Source organism: Puma concolor, chromosome A1 (genome assembly GCF_028749965.1).
Source record: "Puma concolor isolate L17-30 chromosome A1, mPumCon1.1.hap2, whole genome shotgun sequence".
Lineage (NCBI taxonomy): Eukaryota > Metazoa > Chordata > Mammalia > Carnivora > Felidae > Puma > Puma concolor.
This window is the reverse complement of record NC_141667.1, coordinates 216777504-216801153: the sequence shown is the minus strand read 5'-3', so window position 1 is coordinate 216801153 and position 23650 is coordinate 216777504. Positions and strand designations below refer to the sequence as shown.

The window sequence follows — 23650 nt, the reverse complement described above, 5'->3', positions numbered from 1 at the left end:
TGCCAAGCAAGTGTTTTCCATCCAAACCAATCAGGAAGCCCAAGACAGGAAGTATCTGAACAGACATCACCTGAACTGAAGGACAATCTGGGAAATCCGGAAAAATCAATTCTTCAATTCACTCACAACATCTTGCTAAGGAAAACATAATAAAACTGTAACTTACACTGTGCTCTTTCTTTTCCCAAGGACTCTAACAACAGGCTTTGTTGGGGGTTCCAGTGAGAACGACTCTCTTCTTTGCACCCAACTGTGGATGCTGGGATTCGAGCCAGGTGACAGCGTGACTGATGTAAACACACTGACCCTCAAGTCAAGTGATAGCCGCTACTATTTTCTTCATTTGAGCCTCGACATCAGTAGATGTCATATCTCCATTTTACAGACTAGAAATAATAAAACTGGGCTAAAAATCAGAGCAAATTACCAACATTACCTGAGACCAAACCCACGCGGCTAAAAACCCCTCCCGTCAGCAGCAACCTTGCCAGTCTCAAAGCCAAGGTATCACACCATCATGGGTTTAGATATTAATACTTTGTAACAATTCCTCACAAAGGTCAAGCCTTCAAAGGCTTAAAATCACTTATTGTAAGTGAAAGATCCTGCCAAAATAGGAAATTATAAAGCAGTGCAATATTCCAGAGATCTATTTCCTGCACTGTTTACACCTGGAATTGAAAGGGCCAGGTCTCCACGTGTGAAATGTCTTCAGCCGACAAGAAGCAAACGTCCCCAGAAGTTCAGGAACAGTAATACCCTCTTGGAGGCTCCATTCCGTGGTTCCTGCGAGCTTCCCTAGAGCACTCTGCTATTCTCAGCTGTTCGCTGGAGGGCAACAGGTGCTACCGTCCCCTGGAGAAAACAATTCACAGTTCCTGATCTTCTTGCTAGTTTTCTTTAGCAAGAAACGCGCACTTTGCATGCCGTCTTTGATGTCCAAGGGCACTTCCGTGGTAAGGACCAGTGTTTGCATGTCAGTTTGTGGCATTAAACATTTGATGCAGAGCATCCATTGCCAACACACAGCAATGTGCACTAACCCCGTCTTCGGCTGTTGCTCACGCACGCTTCAGAATCTGTGACGAGCCAAGCAGTGAGAAGCAGCGTGAAACACAGGAAGCTTGATTGTTTCGCAAGCAGGCGTTTTCAGAGCGCTGTCTCGTGCAGCCTGGACTTGTCACAAATCCAATTTCTTCAACTGCTCATAGGTCACAAAAAACTGCAGTTATTGGTTGAGGCTGACAACGAAAATGCCATCTGAACAACACTGACACATAAAAACGGACTCACAGCACATCTAACAAGTATGTCTGGGCAGACCACAGGCCATGCACGTGATTAAACACCCGGGACTCGATCCTTATCCGCCCCCAAAGGTCTTCCCATTAGCATTCCCAAGGCCAGCCTGGAACAGAACAATCACAGCTTAGATAACATCAGGGCCCTAGCGTCTGCTCCAAGAGCCTCTTGGAAGATCACGTCCGCGCTGACCAGCTTTGGTGACTGCTGTGCGCAGACTTGCCCAAACAGTAAAATTCTATGTGAAAGTGAAAGACAGCAAGCCCTGGGACACCCTCTCGAGGGTCACCACTAGGCAGGCCTTCAGCAGGGAGGGGCAGGTAAAGAGAAACAGAGATGGTGAAAACCACATTCCCTTCTATGTAATTCTGCCTTTTCGTGTCTAATGAACGGCTACTTCTTTCCTGCCTCCCACTTTGGCATACAGGAAACACTGCTTATCAGCCCAACAATTCAGGAGCTAAATCCTGTTTAACCTCAGGCGCTCTCTAAAATAAGCATTCTACAACAGCGCTGCCAGACCGCATCCTTCCCAACGGTGGCTAAGGATATAAAATCCTCGTCTCTCTCTCTCTCTCTCTCTCTCTCTCTCTCTCTGTAATCGTAAATATTCCCAGCTTCTAAAACAGTCTGAATAGAAGTTTGTATTGATATCATTACCTTTCAATAACACTATCACTATACCAAGATTCACTTGGCCCAGCACAGAGACTTTATACCTTCTAAGACAGAAAGCGAAGTTATTTCTTAGAATCGGAGGAGCTCAAAAGAATACGAACCCACTTCTAAATTATCATTAATAACATGACAGTTTATACAAACAATATTCCTTTCGCTGCACCTTTTTTTCCAGACGTACTGCGACAGAAAAGGATACAATGATATTCCAAGGACCAAGTCTCAACCAATTCGGCCAAAACCCTTTATACAGAGCAAAAAACCCTTCATTCTTCCATGTCTGTTATAAGGGAAGGGGAGGAGGGGGAGACAAAAGTTAACATCTAACTTTCCAATCATGTCAAATGTGTTAATACTCAGTAGGCAGACTGAATGATCAACTTTTCTTAAAAATAAAATCCTGTTCGAAAAGACTGCTTAAAAACTCAGTGCCCTCTGCCTCTTTTTCTTCTTTAAAGGCCTCTGCATGGGAGAAGACGTCCAACCAGCCCACGTCCAAGCAGACAAATGGCAGCGGAATGAATAAGAAGTGGGATTTAATGCCAATTAGAACCTCTCGCCTCCTTGCCACTCGGGCTCACAAGTAGGTCGGAAATAAAGTGAAGCAATGGTGGTAAAGATGTCATTCAGAGCACCACTATTTCACGTCATTAGGTGAATAAAAACAAGTATCTCTGCGTCGGGAAGGCAGACTTGAAGTCTAGGACGGGCCAGCATCACGCCAGACAACAGGAACGGCCAAGCGGCCCCGAACCCCGGGCGGCCGGCAGTCCGGTCAGGGAGACAGACCGCTGCGAACCTCCCCCCTCTCAGGAACAGTAAGCCCCACTGTTTAAACCGAGAATTATTGTCAGAGTGACGTGTTCTTTCGAGAGATGTCTGAATGAAGGATATTCATTCCAGTCTGACTCACGGGGAGGGAGACACATTTTGGAAGGAGACACACAGATATCAGAAAGCATGGCTCTCTTCTCAGCCTGTACAGCAGAGCAGAGGTGTAAAGAAAACGAACTTTCATTTCTAAATATTCGTCTAGATTTTGTATGTATAAAAGTTAGCCCCCGTGTGACCCAAACTGGGTACCATCTCAGGGCTTCACAGAGCATCACTCATGGTAGTTATAATAACCCTCAAAGTTTAGTTACTTCTCAGGTTAAAATATATGCATACATGTATATGTGTGTGTGCATATATATATGTATATATATATATATATATATATATATATGCACACACCCACACACACAGAGATATTCACATGCGTCTGGGGGGCAGTTTCAGTGATTAAAAACAAACCACTAGAATGTTGAAGATTAAGTAAAATAAGCTTGCTTATTTCAACATCAGTGTCTTTCATCATTATGAATTATGCTAACAAGGTTTTACTACGTGAATCCAGGCACTGTGCTCTTTGGTAAGCATTCTCTCGTTTTTACACTAACCCTGTGACACAGGTGCAATTACCGTCCCTCCTCACTAACGAGGAAACTGAGGTATAGAGTCTGCACATCAACCAAAGTCATACAATTACAAGGGACAAGGGTTTTGCTCTAAACCGTTGTGGTTTTGACCATGCTAAGAAACTCTTCAGGGGGTAACATGGAGGCTAATGAGCTGTGACAGGACCCCGCAGCGCTGCACAGGTGACCGCGCCCTCTCACCTGGAACAAGCAGTCCAGGGTACCCTTGTAGCCCGAGCACCTGCCGTCTCGAAGGACTCTCTGATTCATCATACGTGTTCTCACAACATCCACAGGGTTTGAGGCCAGGGCCCCGGCCAGACCACAGGTGAAGCTTGAGCTATGAAAAAGATGCCAACGGAAAAGCAAAAGTTCACCGCCGAGCTGCCACCACCACTAAAGGCAAGAAACAGCATCCTCCCAGACTACGTTAACGTGACATGTGACAAGACGGTACGTTTCCAGGAAGACGCCCATCTCTAAAGCACGGCACAAACTTCTTAAATATAGCACTGATTATAAATTCCAGCCTCAACTAAGAATACCTGTGAGGTTCTGGAAGGTCAATCATAGACACATGAAGGAATGTCATGTGTTAATGAACTCTGGGGCAGAGCTTTTCACGTTGTACAGGTGTATCAAATCATTATGTACACTTTGAATAGCTTACAATTTTGTCCGTTATACCTCAGAAAGCTAAAAACTGAAAATAATAGAAATACAAAGCCAAGTTAGAGAATGCTAATCATGATATTGCTCATGTAATAAAGTACACAATACTTTTGTAGACAGATTTGCATGTGACTAAAAAACGAGCTGTTGACAATGGTTACCCATGTAAACAGACAAGGACTTTCACTTTTTCCTGGTTCACTCCGGAACTATAATTTTCCAAATATGAGAATATAATACCTTTATAATATACCTTCTTTAAAATTTCTATAGATTTGTAGATTGCCACCCTGACCTCACGCATACCTAAAATATTATTTTTTTTGAAATATATAAACATACAGGAGGTGGGTATACACAGTGTCTCCCATCAGGCCCGAGAAAATCAGGTGCTTCTTGGCGAGGTCATAGACCGGGAGCTCCACACCGACGACGATGGCAGCCCTCTGCGCGGTAAGGGACACGCCCTGGGTAAGAAGACGAATAATCAAGACTCAGAGAGCTCTTCCCGGAGTAGGCCTTGCCCAAAAAATGTAGAGTGACAGAGGAGAAAAGACCAGAGGGTAAAGAAGTCAGAAGCTCACGTCCAGTTCCGATTCTGGCGCTAACCGTACGACCTTGGCCAGACGCTGGCCAGGACCAATCACCTCACAGAGGCTCCGGTTTCCTAGTGCATACTGAGAAGACTGTCCTAGATGACCCTTACGGTCTATTCTGTGAACTGACAGGTCAAGAGAATACCAGGAAATGGCACTCCATACCAGCGCTTGCCTAGGAACGGTCTTCACTTAGGGACCAGGAAGACATACACATCACAAAATGCAGGGGCGCCCGGGTGGCTCGGTCGGTTAAGCGTCAGACTCTTGATTTTGGCTCAGGTCGTGATCTCACGGTTTGTGGAATCAAGCCCCACATGGGGCTCTGAGCTGAAAACACGGAGCCTGCTTGGGATTCTCCCTCCCTTCCCCCTCCCAAAGTAATAAGTAAATGAACCTAAAACAAAAATAACCCAGCATTTAACTATAACCTAGAAAACCCTCCTCTATGAGAATCTTTTAAAGAAAAAGTAAACAACAAAGTGCTCAATCTTCTTCATAATTATACATAAATTATTCAAAAGGTATTTTAAAATATGACATATTCCTTATATTTCCACTTTCCAGATGAGGAAATTAAGGAAGAAAGTAACTTCAAGGGCAGACGTCACTTGTCTTCCCTTACTCCATTGCGCCTTTCAGATTAAATAAAATGATAGGAACAGAAAGAATAAATTCAAAGGGAAAAAGGGAAGAACTAAGGCAGCTGGCTCTGTTTTGCAGGCTTACCTTCCACAATCCTCTCGCTCCCTCCTGCTGGTAAATGTTAATGAAGTTGCCTATCATTCCCCCTTGAATGGTGCTGCTCTGGGCTTGCATCCGTATCTAGAGATTATTTTCAAGATTAACATGAGAAGGAAATAGCACATTTCTCCCCAATGTAGACTTCCGAATATCATTCGATCTGTTGTTTAATGACCATTAACAGAAAAGAATCATAGCATAAACACTGCCGTCATGCTAGCTTTAAATGACCTTTGCAGACGAAACATTTTTAAGGTTTGGTTCTTAGGCACTTTGGAATCAACAAAATGCATCCAGTAGAATCCAGAGCTCATTAAGTGTCCAAAAAACCTGATTTTTTTTAAAAAGCCTTTTGAAAAGGAAAGGAAATGACATTATGTCCTTACAGGTTAATAAGTAGGAGAGAGAAGGTGATGGTAATACTAAGATTTCACATAATCAATAGGAGCATCTAGCACATTTCACAGCATGAAGCATGGACAAGCAGATTTCTTAAATTAGTTACTTCAAGCCACTACTATTTCCAACCAGCTGAACCAAAAGGTATGCAGGCGAGCTGAGCACGGGATAACCACATGATGTCCGTCACACTCCGTTACACTTGAATGTACAAATACACTCGAGAACGGCTGTGGAATTCACATGACTGAGATACCAACGTAAAAATAATGTTTGATGTAGCTCTCTGTATTTTTTTAATGTTTACTTATTTTTGACAGAGAGAGAGAGAGAGAGAGAGAGACAGAGCATGAGCAGGGGAGGGGCAGAGAGGGAGACACAGAACCCGAAGCAGGCTCCAGGCTCCGAGCCATCAGCACAGAGCCCGACGCGGGTCTCAAACTCTCGGACTGTGAGATCATGACCTGAGTCCAAGTCAGACACTCAACTGACTGAGCCACGCAGGCGCCCCAGCTCTCTGTATTTTTTTAAAATTAAAAGGGATTTCTCACTAAAAATCGGTACCTTATTTTTATCGAGGGAGCAAAAACATTACCTCCGACTTCTAAAGAAAAGCTGTTACTGCCACGCAAAACACAGGAATGGCCTATCCCTAAGCCCAGCATATGTTTAAGATATTAAAGGGAGTATGGATATTTTTCTCCGCTTTTCCCCAACAAAGGGTAAAATCAAAGCAAAAGCACCTTCACACATGCTGCACCCTGACCGTGCATAAGTGTAACGCCCTCAACACGCTGCTACATAAGGTTCTGACATCTGTCAGAATCCCCTAGTAGACTGAAGGCTCTGAGGGCAGGGTCCTTATCGTACCCATTTTTGGACTCTAAGCACGGAGTACGTCAATTGGCAGAAGGTAGAGGCATAGCGGATGCCGGTTAACTAATAGGAACAAAAAGGAGAGGAAGGGACAGAGACAAACATCTTAAGAGGGATGAAAAAGCAACTCCTGCCTAATTTCTATTTTGTTTAATTAGTTTATTCCCTTGGGGCACCCGGGTGGCTCAGTTGGTTAAGCGTCCGACTTCGGCTCAGGTCATGATCTCGCGGTTCGTGAGTTCAAGCCCTGTGTCAAGCTCTGTGCTGACAGCTCAGAGCCTGGAGCCTGCTTCGGATTCTGTGTCTCCTTCTCTCCCCGCCCCTCCCCCACTCATACTCTGTCTTTCTCTCTGTCTCTCTCTCTCAAAAATAAACATTTAAAAAAAAAAATGTTCAATTAGCTTATTCCCTTGCCTTACTCCAGAAAGGATTTAAGGAGGCAGTTTCCCTGTTATTATCAATAAGATCATCCACCTTACCACACTTATGTCTAACTGTAGTAAGGAAATATTTCCATCACTGTATCCTGAAATCAAGTTAGCAGATAACATCACACGTTCAGAAATAGGTCATTAATGAGTAGACCTGTACAGAACTTGCAGCCTCTCGATTTTTTAATGAACCGATAAAACCAGGGAAGGTTTTCAATGAAAAATGAAATTCACATGTATCCGAGCCTACATTTTTTTTCTGCTTAGTCACCAAAGACCTTGTCTCCACAACGAGCTCTACTTTTGATGTCCGTATCAGTGGGAGATCCTCCCTCATGGGAGGGCCTTCATGGCACTCAAACTGCAAACATTTGTTTACAAAACTGTTACATTTGCAGACTTTCATTATCTGAATGTTGTTCCCAGTAAGAAAATGTGGGGGGAGTGTGCCTATCAGATATGGATAGCACTGCTTACTTTCAAAACATCCGTTGGATTAGCGATGGTTGAGGATATGACTCCAGAGAGAATTCCACACACCACATTTATCAGTAGAGTTTCATCTATAAACAAGCACATATTATTCAACTTTTCATTATCAGTAACTCAAACATAGGTGCAAACTCATTGGCATACCTCTTGTATATCTTAAGGGAATAATTAAATTTCTGCTTTATGAATCAAGCCATTTTTAAAATGTTAGGAATTCTGCTGGCTTATCAGGACTTTGCCTAGCAAAATCACTTGACATCTATTTGCTCTCGATTTGTTTTTGTTTTTGAAAAATATTTACTTATTTATTTAAGTGATCTCTACACCCAGTATGGGGCTCGAGCTCATGACCCAGAGATCAAGAGTCGCACACTCTTCCGACTGAGCCAGCCAGGCGCCCCAAACTTACTTGACATCTAAAAAGGGACGTGAAGTATCATGCAAAGTGAGCAGCCATCTGCCAATTCACTTTTATGTGTAAATGCGTATCACTGTACTAAGATGAAGTATATCTCATAAGAGAACAAAAAAGATACACTCCGGGGCACCTGGGTGGCTCAGTCGATTAAGCACCCGACTTCGGCTCAGGTCATGATCTCACGGCTCGTGAGTTCGAGCCCCGCGTCGGGCTCTGTGCTGACAGCTCGGAGCCTGGAACCTCTTTCGGATTCTGTCTCCCTCTCTCTCTGCCCCTCCACCACCTGCACTCTGTCTCTCTCTCTCAAATATAAATAAGCATTAAAAATCTTTAAATAAAATAACATAAAAGTAAATTTAAAAAAAAAGATACAGTCCTATGAGATAACCATGAAGATAAAGTTTTAAAGCACACCATATATATTTAATTTGAAGTGTACTAAAGTGCTAAAGCATCTCAGCCCCTGCTGACCACTCTCACGCAACAGTCAGCTGGCGCTCAAGAATTCAGTTCTTAATACTATGAAAGGTATTCACTGCTTTCCTGAAAAAAATCCTGATTTTAGAAAATTTTAAGTGGGCTAGAACTATAACAACATATCCTCTAGTCTAGGAGTTCTGGAGATGAGGATAACTAAAATATTTGTAGAGATTGCTCCTTTTAACTGCTGTTCCCCTTACTTCAGCCAAGAACTGACTTGCTTTGGGGTACCTGGGTGGCTCGGTCGGTTAAGCGTCCGACTTTGGTTCAGGTCCTGATCTCACGGTTCGTGAGTTCAAGCCCCGCATCAGGCTCTGCGCTGAACAGCTCAGAGCCTGGAACCTGCTTCAGATTCTGTGTCTCCCTCTCTCTTCCCCTTCCCCTGCTTGCGTGTGTGCATGTGTGCACACACTTGCGCTCTCCCTCTGTCAAAAATAAATAAACATTAAGAAAAAAAAAAAGAACTGACTTACCTTAAGCGCGGTTCATTCAGACTTTATACCCAGAGTTCTCTTCAGCAGTAAAGTCACGATTAGGCTCAAGAAAATCTGATCTTGACTAAAAAAGTCACACAACCAACCCACCTCCTGTCCACAAGGAGAGAAAAGATTCTTCACTCACCTTCTGGGTGTTCAACAAACAGTCGCTTCAAGCTCTGGTAAGTGCCTATCTTGATGGTGCCATAGGAAGCCTGGCGTAACATCGCAGGGGCAATCCTGTCAAACCAATGGACAAGAGCCCAAGAAATTCTAAAAACCAGGCACCTGGGTGGCTCAGTTGTTAAGCTCCTGACTTCGGTATACGGCATGATCTCAGTTCATGAGTTCAAGTCCCCCATCTGATGAGCTCAAAACCCCACTTTGGGTGAGCCCTGTTTCTCTCCCTCCCCGCCACTCTCTCTCTCTCTCTCTCTCTGCCTCTCACTCACTTGTGCCCTCTCAAAAAAAAAAAGAAAAGAAATTCTAAAAAGCACTTTAAATCCTCTACAAGACACACACACACACAGATAGTGGCCTTCCATAATCAATCTACGCTCAAGCCGATTTCTCGAAATTCAAAATCTAACAAAAATATAGTGGGGTTCCGTAAAATGTGTGCAAATTAAGAGTTCACTAAGTGAAAGTTCAGCCCCCTGTAGTTATCCTTAATGAAAATGTAAGTGAACACGGAGTTCTATTCAAATGAAAGGGCTGTCCTTTCTCGGGACAAAGCGCCTCGAGAAATCTGCCCTCGGCAAGCATCTATCCCTCTTCAGCTGCGGCTCTAGAGTTCAATTCTCACCTCCTCGGAGGCCCTGCCCCAGTTATTTCCTCTCCCTCTCTTGGCCATCCTGAGCCCAGAACCACCCTGGGGCAGTTATCTGCCCCAGCTGGTCCTCCTCGTCCCTCTCCCCTCGACATCAAAACTCCCCTCAGCAAGGTGACCAACTGACATCGCTGTCACTGCATCAAATGATGTGTTTCACTTAGTATCTTACATAACCTCTCCGCGGTGCTTGCTGCCGTCCGCCCTTTGTCCTCCGTGCTGCGGTCTCCTCCCTGAGCTCCGTTACATCCCCCTCTCCCGTTTCTTCCCTTTTCTCTACAGCCTCCCTACCTCTGTTTCCTGGGGTGTTCTGGGGAACTCTGTCCTAGGCTCTCTCTTCCCTCCCCGCTCCACGCACTCCCCGGGTGAGCTCTTCTGCTCCCATGGCTTCTACCACTGTCCAAGACTGACGACTCCGAAATTCCTGCTTCCTGCATCGATCCAACGATGCATTTCCAACTGCCTCGTAGATGTCTCAATTCGCATGTCCCACACCCACCCCCAGATCCAGTGTCCCACACAGAGCTAAGTGTCCTCCCGCCCCAACCAATCGGCTCTCCTCTTTGTTTCCTGACCCAGAAAATGGAACCTCCATCAACACCTTGGCTGAAAACCAGAAATCAAGACGTTAGCCTTGTCCCCTGCTTCCTCCACACCCCCTCGTCTATTAGGTCACGTATCAGGTCAACCCTATGCCCTAAACAAGCTCTCTTCTTTCTCTCTGTCCCCAAGACAATCCCTCTGTTCAGAAAATCGTTGTTTCTGCTTCCTGCACGACAGCCTTTTTCCAGCATTGTCAGTTCTCATTCTTTCTCCCTACGGCAGCCTGGCTTCTTTTTACCACCGAAACCCTATCATGTCAGTCCCCCTACTGAAAACCCCCCAGCACCTTCTGCCCGCCACAGGCACAGCAAACTCAAGCGCTTATGGGCACCGAGCGGGCTGGGTCTCATGCACCCTCGCACGTCCTGCGAGCGGCAGAGGTTTTGGTAAACCAGAGAAGGCACCCTCGACGCCTGTGGCCGTTATCCTAAGTGAATGGACACGTGCCCAGATGTTGACTTTTCTCAAGAAAATGGACTCCCCGGTTTCCACGTGCAATTTCTCATAGTTTAAAATATCAGCTCGAGTGAGAAACAAAAACCTTGACTGGTAGGTAGGAGGGCTGTGAGGCACCCATTTGGGACCTGTGGTGTGCTAGAGGAAATCAGGATGCTTAGCGTGTCCTGAGGCCGTCCGTGTCCTGACCCCTTATTACGGCTCCAACTCCAGCTCTTGCTACTCAACAACTCCAGCACTATACCTACGCCGAATTACTCGCATGTCATTACTAGAATGTACCACGCTTTCTTGTGCGTACTGCTGACTTTGTATAAACACGGTCCCCCCTCCTTTTTGTTTTGTAAGTAGGCTCCACGGCTACTTAAAAGCCCCAGTGTGGGGCTTGAACTCACAACCCTGAGATCAAGACCTGAGCTAAGATCAAGAGTCAGCTGCTTAACCAACTGAGCCACCCAGGCTCCCCAGTACAGTTCCCTTCTAACTTCGCCTGGCGAACGCACTCTTCTTGACCCTTCAAGCTCAGACCCAGCACGCCTGGGGTCAAGCAGCCTTCCTGAAGCCCACCCCCTCCCCTGCCCCCACCGTCTGGGCTCGATGCCCGGCCTCTACCAGGCTCTAGTACTCGTTATCAGACTCCACTGTAATCCCGTTGACACACCTACAGCCCCCCACTAACCGACAGCCCCTTCATGCCTGTGTGTTGCTGCTGACCCCATTTGTCCCCCGGATCCAGTCTCACCCTTCTCTGTGATGCTCTGCGCCCTGAGAGGGTGGTGCCCATGGGTCACATCACTCAGGCTCCCCTGCCAGCTGACTTCAGGGGGGATTCCACCAGTAGATGATGCGAGGGAGGGAGGAGGGGGAAGAGGTATTCTCTCCCTGGCCACTCCCAAAGCATCCCTCAACAACTTCTGTTTGCTCCTTCCAGACGCCAGCCCTACCAGGCTGTTAACACCATTCCTGTCCTTGTCCCTCTGGGCCTAGGGTTGGTAACAATTTCTCACTTTGCTAGTTTCTAGGTGCCTCAATATCCTTTCTTTGTTCCCTTAACCCGTAAGTAGCCCCTTCATTAAAGTCTCCCCATAGAGGGGCGCCTGGGTGGCTCAGTCAGTTAAGCGCTGACTTCGGCTCAGGTCACGATCTCACAGTACATGAGTTCGGGCCCCACGTCAGGCTCTGGGCTAACAGCTCAGAGCCTGGAGCCTGCCTCAGATTCTGTGTCTCCCTCTCTCTCTGCCCCTCCCCTGCTCGCACTCTGTGTGTGTCTCTCTCTCAAAAATAAAATAAACAGGGGCGCCTGGGTGGCGCAGTCGGTTAAGCGTCCGACTTCAGCCAGGTCACGATCTTGCGGTCCGTGAGTTCGAGCCCCGCGTCGGGCTCTGGGCTGATGGCTCAGAGCCTGGAGCCTGTTTCCGATTCTGTGTCTCCCCCTCTCTCTCTGCCCCTCGCCCGTTCATGCTCTGTCTCTCTCTGTCCCAAAAATAAATAAAAACGTTGAAAAAAAAATTTTTTAAATAAAATAAACATTAAAAAATTTTTGAAGTCCCCTCATAGAAACCACCCAAGTGAATTCTGTTTCCTGCAGGGACCCGGGCTCCCATAGGCACCTGTCTCACTCGCTTTCCCAGCCCACACCTTCAGCACACTGTTCACTAAATGCTGAATTACAGAAAAGTGGTTCACAACACTTACCCACGGAGACTACTCTACCGTTTTCACTATAGCAAAAACCTTGGTAATTCAGAATAGCCAAGGGGAAGGGTTTTCAGAGTGACATGGTGAATTATGGAATGTTTGGTGGCAACAAATGTAAATTTTGCATGATTAGCTGTATTTGAATACAATAAAAAAAAATACTTCCAACACAATGTTCGCTACATAAAAGGTATGTAGAAAATAAGGTTGAAATGAAAAATGAAAAATCTACCAAGCTACTTGCTCTTTTCAAATACACTTCAAATGTCTAACTTTTTCTCTATGAAGTCTTCAATTTCAGTTGATTCATTTAACAGGTCAATAGTCCAATATAAACGCACAAAGGTCTACTTACCCTGAATACAGGGCTCTCAGCCCTTCTTCTCTGCCTATCCGCACTAAGGCGTGCAACATTCCTCGATACCGGATTTCTCTAAAGTTTGCGTCATTTGTCTGGCCTTGAATCTGGAGCCGTGTCTTGGTTAAATCAATTGGAAAAGTACCTTAAAGTTTTTAAAAAAAGAAATATTTCACTTGATAAAAAGAAATTCCACCAAATAAAGAATACATGGTGATATATTCCTGAGAAAGTATTTCGACTGTAATGTAAACTAAGAAACAGAATTAAGAAATGGCAGATACTTTGCAATCTTTTTTCTATTAAAAAAAAATTAGAGGGGTGCCAGGTGGCTCAGTTGGTTAAGCATCCAACTCTTGGTTTTTTTTTTTCATTTTTTTTAATGTTTTATTTATTCTTGAGAAAGAGAGAGACACAGAGCATGAGTGAGGGAGGGGCAGAGAGAGAGGGAGATACAGAATCCAAAGCAGGTTCCAGGCTCTGAGCTGTCAGCACTAAGCCCGACGCGGGGCTCGAACTCACAAGCAGTGAGATCATGACCTGAGCTGAAGTCGGACACTTAACCAACGGAGCCACCCAGGCACCCCAAGCATCCAACTCTTGATTTTGGCTCAGGTCATGATCTCACGCTTCGTGAGATAGAGCCCCGTGTCTGCGTTGGGCTCTACGACAGTGTGGGTCCTGCTTAGGATTCTCTCCCTCTCTCTCTCCCTCTCTCTCTCTCTCTCTCTCTCTCCCCCCCCCAACCTCCAACCCCCTCCCTGGCTCACACACACACACTCTCTCAAAATAAACATTGTTTAAAAATTAGGAACCAAAAGATTAAAAATACACCAAAAAGTGCATAAACGTATTTTCCTTTCTTTACATTTTTATTTGGTTCCCATCTTACTCTACATAGGATTTGAGCGGCTGCATCGCTGTAAAAAAAAAAAAAAAAAAAAAAAAAAAAAAAAGGTACAGGGAATGATTTACACCAACAGGAAATCCATTTTAAAATATGTTACCATCTTTTGCATGTATGAAGGCTAAAATCAGGTCCAATATGAAAGAGGAGGGGTAAGCTCATTTGCTAAAGGAGTTTCTCACTCTGTGTTCTGCAGTCTAGAAGTAAATCTGTGAACGCAGGTACAGATGTTAAACACAGCTCCCAACAGGCAGTACCCGAATTCTGAACACTGTCGGTAAACTCGATTCGCTGTGGAACGGAGAGCCCACCCCACAGGGAACCAAGTGGGTGGGTGGTTAACGCGCCTTAACCCCTCAGCCCCGGGCCTCACCGGCTCCCCAGGGGCAGCCTCTGTCCCAGGACGGCAGCGCCCGGGCCCTGGAAGCAAATGACGCGTCCAGCCCAGCACCTGGCATTCGGCAGCTGCACAATCGGTTTCCGGTGAAGCAATTCCGACAGGGAACAGACAGCGATCAATGGGGTCTGACGTGGAACTGCATTGGAAGAGGAAGCCACCAGTACAACGTGGACCGTGTGCGTAATTACGGACTGACTGCACAATGACAGTCAGATCTGGCCCCTGCGGCCTCCTGTGCCAACGGTGGCCAAGTGGCGAAAAGCACAGGAAAACAGGGACAGAGGGACCCTCGGAATGTCTGATAAAACTCGTTTGATTACCAGGTTCCACTTTCTCCACACCGAACTTTGGCCCCTAAACTGCTGGGAGCCAAAATGACTGTTTGTCTGAAAAAAAACATACCAAAAGGAGGGTGTTTTGAAATCGGAGATTAACGTGTCATATTCTCGCATTCTGTGTGTCACCTCCAATCACATCAAACACCAGAGAGCGACCTTAACTTTTAATTGGCATCACGTGCCGCATGTGATCGACCCCCCCCCCCCAAAACGCCATCCAGGTTGGGGGGGAGGGGGGGGAGGGGCACCTTACCACATTCGGCCGTGATGGAGGCCAGCCCTCCGTACACGAAGGGCTTCCAGTTGAGGGCCGACATCCTCGCCACGGTCCCTTCTCCTTTGGTTAGAGGAACATAGCCTCCCACAGGGCTTCTCCTGGACACAAAGGGGAGGCATTTCAAAGTCGTGACTTCCCGCACAAGCAGTTTCCCCTTTACGCTTGTGTTCCATTTGGAGAGCATCGCAGACGAATGCCCTCCGCGCCTCCCCCCAGACCCCACTTCCCGAGGGGGGCTCACCTGCATAAAGCCAGGCCCAGCTCGCTACTAAACCGCATTTCATCCCGTTCAGACCTTAAGTAACGCAACAGGCTGGGAAGCTGAGATGGGGTATGTACTGAGCACAACGGAGGCTATTTTCTGGGCTGTCCATTTTATCTAACATCTATTCACGTTCACGCAACAAATATTTGTTATTTGTTTGCCCCTGTCTCAGTGAGTCCCTCGGGTGCACCGAAAAAATGTTGCAACCCAGTGTCCTAAGGTGAAGTGACAATTACTGAAAAGGACCAAAATATACTTCTAGTTCACACTCTGTAAATGTTGGTGTTCTTCTCTTAACCGCATCGTATTAATAGCTGGGAGGCAGCTCGGTATGAAGGAAAAAGGCGGACTCCGGGGTCAGAGCCACACCGCTTCCTTCCTGAGGAAGCTCCCGTTCATCTCTAAGTTTTTTTCTCCATCAATATCATCACCATCGAGGCAGCCAACACAACCAATTGGGGTTGGAGCCCATACTTTTATTTGCTAAACTAAATAAAATGCCAAGCTTTTAATCCTATTATGGAGATTAAATATGTATTTTTAAACTAGCACAGAAAAGACACTCAAAAAATGCTGCCTTCCCTCTTCCTGTCACTTAGAAGGTGCTCACACACTGTGAAATATATTTACATGCCTGCCATGCCAGGTCCCCCACATTCATGACACATTCTGCAATTTTAGGCACTTTCAGTTGGTAAATCTGGCCTCATGTCCATTAACAGGAGAAACATGCAGACAAACACACTTTTGTGTATATAATATTAACCATAATTATTCTGGGTTTAAAACAAAATTTCGGGGGCGCCTGGATGGCTCAGTGGGTTAAGCGTCTGACTTTGGCTTAGGTCATAATCTCACAGTTCATGAGTTTGAGCCCCCCATCGGGCTCTGTGCTGACAGCTCAGAGTGTGGAGCTTGCTTCAGATTCTGTGTGTCTCTCTCTGTCCCTTCCCCACTCGTGCTCTCTGTCTCTCTCAAAAACAAACATAAAAAAAATTTCTTAAATAAAATCAAATTCCTAATTTATTATAGTCATTATTGGTAAGAGATACACCCAGTGTCTGTAATCTGCATGTTTTAGGAGTTTCACAAGACTACATTTCTCAAGAAAAGTCACCATTGCCAAAAACTTCAGTTAACAACAAGGCCAGGGGGCTTGCTTTAAACTAAGAAATAAACACAAGGAACCCAAAGGAGACTGTAAATGGATCTACCTACGGCTATTCTCATTCATGGACATTAACCGAATTCAGACTGGCTACAAGTGAGTAAGATAAAAGGCTAAGAAAGGAACCTGAAAATCATCATTTGCTTTATGTGTTTCAGGATCAAGAACAAACTGTGCCCCCCAACACTCATCTCAGCCCCTTATTATCCTCAAAAACATTTAGTAATATCTGCACTTGATCTTAGCCAAAAGGCCGAGAAGCGATAATATCTGAATGTAACTAATTCTTTGTCTTACTAAATTCACAATTAATACCGTAGGTTAAATAAACTGTCAGAACATATTAATAATAAATCCAATAATTCATTAACTGTCCAGTAGTACCTTCCTTAATCCATTCTTGGATTCTCCTGAATTCAAGTTAAAAAAAAAAAAAAAAGCAATAGGGGCGCCTGGATGACTCAGTTGGTTAAGTGCCGGACTTGATTTCAGCTCAGGTCATTAATATCACCGTTCCTGAGTTCGAACACCACACAGCCCTCCATGCTGACAGCGCAGAGCCTGCTTGGGATTCTCTCTCTCTCTCTCTCTCTCTCTCTCTGCCCCTCGACATTCTGTCTCACTCTCTCACACTAAACTTAAAAAAACAACAACAAAGCAATAACTACATAACAGTGATGTGTGGAAATGCTGTAACTTTAGAAAAGTGTCTGATATAAATGATTTCAGTGGATCCCCCAACAAGTTTGGGACAGGAGGACAGGAAAACAGACTAGGAAACGGAGTCCCAGCAAGGTGCCTTGTCCAAGGCCACATGGCTGATGGGGCAGAAATGGGGCTCCAACCCAAGTGTTCTGATTCCAAGTACAGCATTCTTTCTGCTACCACCTGAGGCTGTATCCAATCATAAAGGAGTGATGGTGTTTTAATTAAGGAGAAAATATTATTAGGCAGCTTCAAAAAGGTACTATTGCAGAGAAAGACAGATACCATATGTTTTCACTCATATGTGGATCCTGAGAAACTCAACAGAAGACCAGGGGGGAGGGAAAGGGGGGGGGGGAAGGAAAGTTACAGAGAGGGAAGGAGGCAAACCATAAGAGACTCTTAAATACTAAGAACAAACTGAGGGTTGATGGGGGAGGGGGGGAAGTGGGTGAAGAGGGCACCTGTTGGGATGAGCACTGGGTGTTGCATGGAAACCAATTTGACAATAAATTTCATATAAAAAAAATAAAGTACAATATCTTTATTGTTATTATTTAAAAAAACAAAAAAACAAAAAGGTACTATTGATAAGGTGCATCCTATAAGCAACAAAAATGTGTTTAAGATAAAGGTATTAAGAGGATATAATATTCAGAAGGTAGATAATCAATATAAACAGTAGCAATTTATTTTTCCAACAAAAGGTATATGAAGTCAGTGTTGAAACACTTGGGGGGGTGGGTAGTTTTTTACAGAGGTGAAATTCACATACTCATTTTAGTGAGCAATTCAGCGGCACCTCATACATTCAGGATGTTGTACAACCACCACCTTTATCTAGTTCAAAAATATCGCATCACCAGTCCCCCCTCCCTCTGGCTTTCCCACCAGTCCCCCCTCCCTCTGGCTTTTACTTTCTTGGACGTGACACTATATATGCATTAAGTATCTGTGTGGAACATACGGCTCCTTATTAGGAGTTCCTAACCTGACTGCAGAGTTTCCTAAAAGTATATACACTAGGGCCCTACCTACTGAATGAAGATCTCGGGGACATTGCGAGCATCTGTGTTGTTACTGAAAATCAGCCAGTTAAATACATGGCAGCCGATTCACACCTTGGAATACTTACTACTTAAATTCCCATTTTAAATAGTTAATGCTCAGAGATGATGTTACAGGTGATCCTTCTTTTTATTCATCTTATTTAGTACTGATTTTCTTCCTACATACGTATGTGTGTGTGTCTTTATATATACAGACACACATACGCACACAAGCCATCCTCCAAAATGTTAGCAGAACTTTATGCGAAAGGGAATTATAACTGATCTCTAACTTAAAGACAAACACAACATTTTTTTTAAAGACTATTTTGTCATATGACCTCATGCCATCTCACTGAGTCACTTTGCGTTTTCCTGCCTCACCTTGTTTGTTTTACTAGTTTAGTTTTAATGGCTACTTTTGGCTACTTTTTCTTCCATCGGTGTTTTTAATTAGATCAAAACCCAAAAAAGCTCTGGATTATACTCATATGCAAGTACCCCAGTAGAGCTCAAAACCATTGTGGAATTGCCTCCCCCTGGGTTTGAATCAAGTGGATGGAGCACGCACCCATTTGGTCCTATTCCTGTGAACCACCACCGTAAACTGATCTTCCACAAATGCCCATCCATTCCAGTACTCCCGGTTACACTGTAAGAAAGTACTTTCTATTCAATTCCAATTTTTAAAAGTTAGCAAGAAGAGGGTAAAAATTACCTTTGGGCTCTTCTCTTTTCCTTTCTGAACGCTAGGACTAGATTCCGGATCAGTTAAGCTTACTGCCCACCTTCCCAGGTTAATGCTTACTGTGTCAAAGAAAGAATATGTTGGCTTAAACAGCAACCAGAGAGTATCAGCAGTCGGTCAAACACCCGAACAAAAAAGGTTCTAGCTAAGACTGGAATGGAAGACGTTATGTCCCCAAAGCCATGCTGGCCACAGCCAGCTGAGATGGGGCGTCAGCTATCCCAAGCTGCAATCTTTGGTAAGCTAAATCATTTCTTTGTTCTGGAGCTCTCTTTGTCCTAGCACAATTTGGGGGGGGGGGGGGGGGGGGGCGGAATCCCAACTCTACTCAAGTCCCAACACTGACAGGCCAGCACAGTCAGGCAGACTGATGTGTCCTTAGCAGTCTAGTGTCTGGGCAACATCTTGGCCTGAGATCCAGGGAAGGAATCACAACTTTGCAAAAACTCCAGTGCCAGATAATGGTGCTTGGGAATCACTTCCCACTCTGCACTCCTCTTCTAGGCCATACCCTCTGGCCAGACCAAACCCAGTGACCACTTCTCTGCTGCCTTATAAACACAATACTAACAGCAACAGCCTTCATTATCAAATATCTGATATGACAGGCATTGCTGTACGTTTTCCACATAAAGGATTTTATTTCATCCTTACAAGCCTATGAAGTAGGTATCCTTATCCACATTGCACAACTGAGGAAAGACCACCTCAGAGAGGAAGAGTGACTTTCCCTGGTCGCACAGCTACAAAGTACACAAACTAAGGTCTCCCTGAAGGAACACGTGATCTGTACAAAGCCAGACACTATTTTTCCAAAGTCCGTTAAAAAATATTTGGGGGTGGGGCACCTGGGTGGCTCAGTTAAGCGTAGGACTTTGGCTCAGGTCATGATCTCACAGCTCATGAGTTCGAGCCCCTCATCGGGCTCTGTGTGGACAGCTCAGAGCCTGGAGCCTGCTTTGGATTCTGTGTCTCCGGCTCCCTCTCTGCCCCTCCCCCGCTTATGCTCTGTTTCTGTCTCTCAAAAATAAATAAACCTTAAAATATATATATATATGTATATATATATATATATTAGGAGGTGGGAGGGTAGGAAATTCTGCACGTTCTGAATAAACGTGTAATTTTTCTGCAAAGGAAATACAAACTTCCCATCTATTTTTTTAAGTGTTAACTTGAGTAAAAATGTCTATACAAATAAAGGATTCTAAAGGCTTCTCCCTCCACTTAAGATATGTACTAAGTTACCATATCCCCTCTCCTCTGTTTTCTCTTAGTACTTATTTTCTCCTTACCTCATTTGCACAGCTGCAAAGAGAGGTAAAATACGGTACGGTAATTGCTGCTGGAACTTTTGAAAGCTTTCCAAGTTCCTGTTATATAATTAATTCTGGGTAAGTTCTTTCAAATTTACGTGTGTTCCCTTTTCAGTCTACAGTCTGAAACTGGAATCACGGTCTCTAAAATGATCCCTCTTAAATCTTTATTCCCCATATGTCTGCCTTTCATTGGACTTTCCCTATTTCCAACTGCCTTTAAAGGTACAGTATGCAAAATAAGCTCATCACAGACCTATGCAACGTGAAATTGAAAAGGCATCTTAGAAGTCATACCTCATGTCACATGAATTAACTGAGCCCACAAACACAAAACTTGGCAGCGGCAGAGCCAAGACCAGATTCATTCCTTTCAACTTTTTTCACTACAACAGGAGGACAAATCGACCCCTGCAGGGCAGTCCCGACATTGTTCTGCTATTCTTGCGCAGGAGCGACAATGCTGAACCCTGCAAACGCTTTACATCAAGTTACTTACACCTAGAAAGGCGCTACAGTGCAGCGCTACATGAACCTTCCAAGCTAATGAACTACCCCCGTCCCTCCAAAGGTGAGCCAACCCGGCGTGTCCGGGAGCAATTCAGAGTACAGCGAGCGTGCCCTCTCCCAGAGTAGGAAGCTCGCTGGCGCCCGGGCTGCACACTCTGAATGAACCCGAGTGGGAGGGATGAAGAGACAGGAGAAACGTACCGCGGGGGCCAGGGCACACACGCCGAGGTCCCGCATGGGCCTCACACTTGGGATCTGAGACGCTGGGGCAGGAGTCATCCCACGCCCCCAAGCGATGAGGCCCGGGAGCCGGCGCCCCTGCCGGAAGAGCGGGGCCAAGCCCCGGAACCTCGCGCCCCGGGCAGCCGGGCCCCGCACGCAAACCCGGGAGCAGCGGCAGCCCCCGAGCACGCCCGGCCGCGTCGGCGCTCTCAGGGACCGCAGTCCGACCGCAGTCCCAGTCCCGGCCGATGCCGACCGGAGGGGCAGCACCGCCCGCGGCGGGGCAAGGAGTCCCGGGCCGGCTGGTCGCGGACACCGTGGCGAAAGAGAGTCGGGCGGGCGGAGGAGCGAGCCGGAGCAGACGCGGAGCGGCCATCGCGGCCGCGGCCCGGTGGTCAGGCACTTACCCGGCGCCGGTGGCTCCGCAAGTCCTCCTACCCACGCTCAGCTGCGACCAGAGCCGGCCAGCACCGAAGCGGGAGAACACGCTGCAGCGCAGCGAGGGCAGCACAGCCGCTTGCGTCCGGCCCCGCCCACCCCGCCCTCGCGGCCCCGCCCCCCGCCGCGGCTCCCATTGGCCGCTCCGGCCGCGGCCACGCCCATGGCAGCGGGCGACTGGCTGGCCGCGGAGGCACCTAGATATGGAGTAGCCTGCTCCCCACCGACAAGGGTGGTAGCTGTCGGGGACTCGATGACACCTCCCACGGCCTTGGGTCTCGACTCCGCAGTGAATGAGAAACTTTAGGGAACGCACCGAGAGCCACGGAACAGGAGGCTTCTCAGGGTGCTGATTCTGTGTCCACGTGAACTTCCGAAGTCAGAGGAAGTAAAAAAACTTGCACTTCTTTTTTTTTAATCCCAGTTTTTTAGTTTGAAAAATTTCAAAACCGACTGAAGAGTTGAAAGAATAGTGCTATGGACAGTGTGCACTTCTCTCAATGCTACCATTTCACATTTGCGTTCTCTTCACTAGATAGATCCCCCCCCTTTGTAAAGTTGCACACAACGCTGCTTCACCCCTAAATACCTCACCACTATCACATGCAATAAATTTAATGCAACTTCTGTTATATCGTTTAACATAGTGTTTTTTTTTAATTCCCTTTGTTGTCTCAAAACGTCATAGACAAGCACACGTGCACACACACGTCTTTGAAAAATTCAGGTTCTACCCAAGATTCACCTGTTTTGCTTAATAACGTGTCTTTATAAACTCCTGTAGTCTACTACCCAAGTTCTAGCACTCCCACTTTTTAAAAATCTTTCATCACTTGGACGTATTTGAAAAGTCCAGGCCAATTGTCTTGTACACTGTATCAATTTAGATTTATCAAATTGTTTCCTCATGATTAGATGCACTTTATTTTTTATTTTTTTATTTAATTTTTTGAGAGAGAGAGAGAGTATGAGCGGGGAAGGGCAGAGAGAGAGGGAGACAGCATCTGAAGCAGGCTCCAGGCTCCAAGCTGTGAGTACAGAGCCCTACGTGGGGGGTTGATCTCCTGAACTGGGAGATCATGACCTGAGTCGAAGTCAGACGCTCAGTCTCAACTGGCTGAGCCACCCAGGCGCCCCTCTCATGATTAGATTCAGGTTAAACATTTTAGTAAGAAAAGTAGGAGGCGATGTGTATTTCCACAAGAAGGCACAGTGTTCTTTAGTCCCATTGTCCGTGATGCCAAGATGGATCACTTAGTCCAGACACGGGCTGGCAGATCTCTCCACAAAAATACTGTCAAAGGTTCAGAAATGATAGAACTAAAACCAATGAATCATCAAACTAGTAATCAGTAAAAGTTTATTGTGCACACATCAGGAAGACAGTTTGCAAACAGGAAGCACTCAAACCAAACACGGAATGAGGCTCGGGAGTATGTTGTCATAAAGCAGCTAATACAGCAAGGGAGCAGTGGCTGCTTTTCACAGTGATTGGTTATGAAATGAGAATGCTCCTAAATGACAGGGAATTGATCAGTGGTTACCTCCTATCAACCTTAAGAGTTCAAGTCTTGCTTATGATTGCCAGAGGCATGAGCAAGAAATGACCCAGAGCGAGTTAGTCTTGCAAATTGAGTGTTGTATGATTAAACTGGTTTTGTCTGCTCAGAGAATTTTCCAGGCTGGTCTCCGTTTGTTTTTTATTTTGACAACCCCTCTCTCCCACCGCAACAGAGATTATCTGCAGTAATAGGTTGAACCCAGCTAATATTTTCGTCCAGGGGGTGTAGCACGCACTTAAGAACACTTACCAGATGGTGATTTTTCTAATGCTATCTATCAATCTTTCTACCTGTCTAAAGAAGAGTAGCCCCTTTTTTCTCCTTTTCTTTTTCCCCCTGCTTCTCAACCCAGTCACAGCTCCTTTCCCGTCCTGTTCGAGTAACAGTGTGGACTCCTGCATTTTTTTTAATTCAATTTAGTTCAGTTACTATGATCAAATACCCCACTATTATTTTTGGTGCTCAAATTGCCCATATTTGGCCAGTGGAAAGCCCCACACCTGGCTCCTTTATTCTTATATATATCCTATCAATCTTTGAGCACTTCCTTGTTTTCTAACACAAGACCTACTAACTTTTCATTGACCGTTCTGTGCCCTAGACAGGAAAACCCTAGTTCCTTTTAATAGGAAATGGCACTTAGAAAATTAGATCTGAGTACTTGCTGTGCTCACTGCTTACTGGGATGTTATTCTTCTCCTTAAATGAAAACCTAATTCCCGATTTAATTTTTTTTTCAACGTTTTTTATTTATTTTTGGGACAGAGAGAGACAGAG

The 23650-nt window shown here is 45.6% G+C and overlaps 2 protein-coding genes across 2 annotated transcripts; one reads left to right on the top strand and one right to left on the bottom strand.

The window, feature by feature from the left end:
• Positions 1 to 518: 518 nt before the first annotated feature.
• SLC25A30 (solute carrier family 25 member 30) lies at positions 519 to 21428 on the bottom strand. The gene is made up of 10 exons (XM_025924383.2): positions 21281 to 21428; positions 14867 to 14988; positions 12966 to 13113; positions 9170 to 9264; positions 7636 to 7721; positions 5438 to 5533; positions 4455 to 4579; positions 3642 to 3780; positions 2180 to 2260; positions 519 to 1222 (listed from the first exon to the last, which is right to left on the bottom strand). Exons 2-10 carry the CDS (start codon positions 14928 to 14930, stop codon positions 1181 to 1183), a joined length of 876 nt encoding a protein of 291 aa, XP_025780168.1. The 5' UTR covers positions 14931 to 14988; positions 21281 to 21428; the 3' UTR covers positions 519 to 1180.
• Positions 18364 to 23580, top strand: LOC147584765 (uncharacterized). Its single transcript, XM_086711810.1, has 2 exons — positions 18364 to 19063; positions 20537 to 23580. The coding sequence occupies exon 2, from the start codon at positions 20947 to 20949 to the stop codon at positions 21616 to 21618; it is 672 nt and encodes a 223-aa protein (XP_086567936.1). The 5' UTR covers positions 18364 to 19063; positions 20537 to 20946; the 3' UTR covers positions 21619 to 23580.
• The last annotated feature ends 70 nt before the right edge of the window (positions 23581 to 23650 follow it).

Coding starts and splice junctions, on each gene's coding strand:
- LOC147584765 (XM_086711810.1), top strand. CDS start 20,947: ATGAGGCCCGGGAGCCGGCGCCCCTGCCGGAAGAGCGGGGCCAAGCCC.
- SLC25A30 (XM_025924383.2), bottom strand. CDS start 14,930: ATGTCGGCCCTCAACTGGAAGCCCTTCGTGTACGGAGGGCTGGCCTCC. Junction 4,580..5,437: donor GAGCGAGAGGATTGTGGAAG/GTAAGCCTGCAA, acceptor CTTCTTACCCAG/GGCGTGTCCCTTACCGCGCA. Junction 1,223..2,179: donor TTGGTCCTTGGAATATCATT/GTATCCTTTTCT, acceptor CAATAACTGCAG/TTTTTTGTGACCTATGAGCA.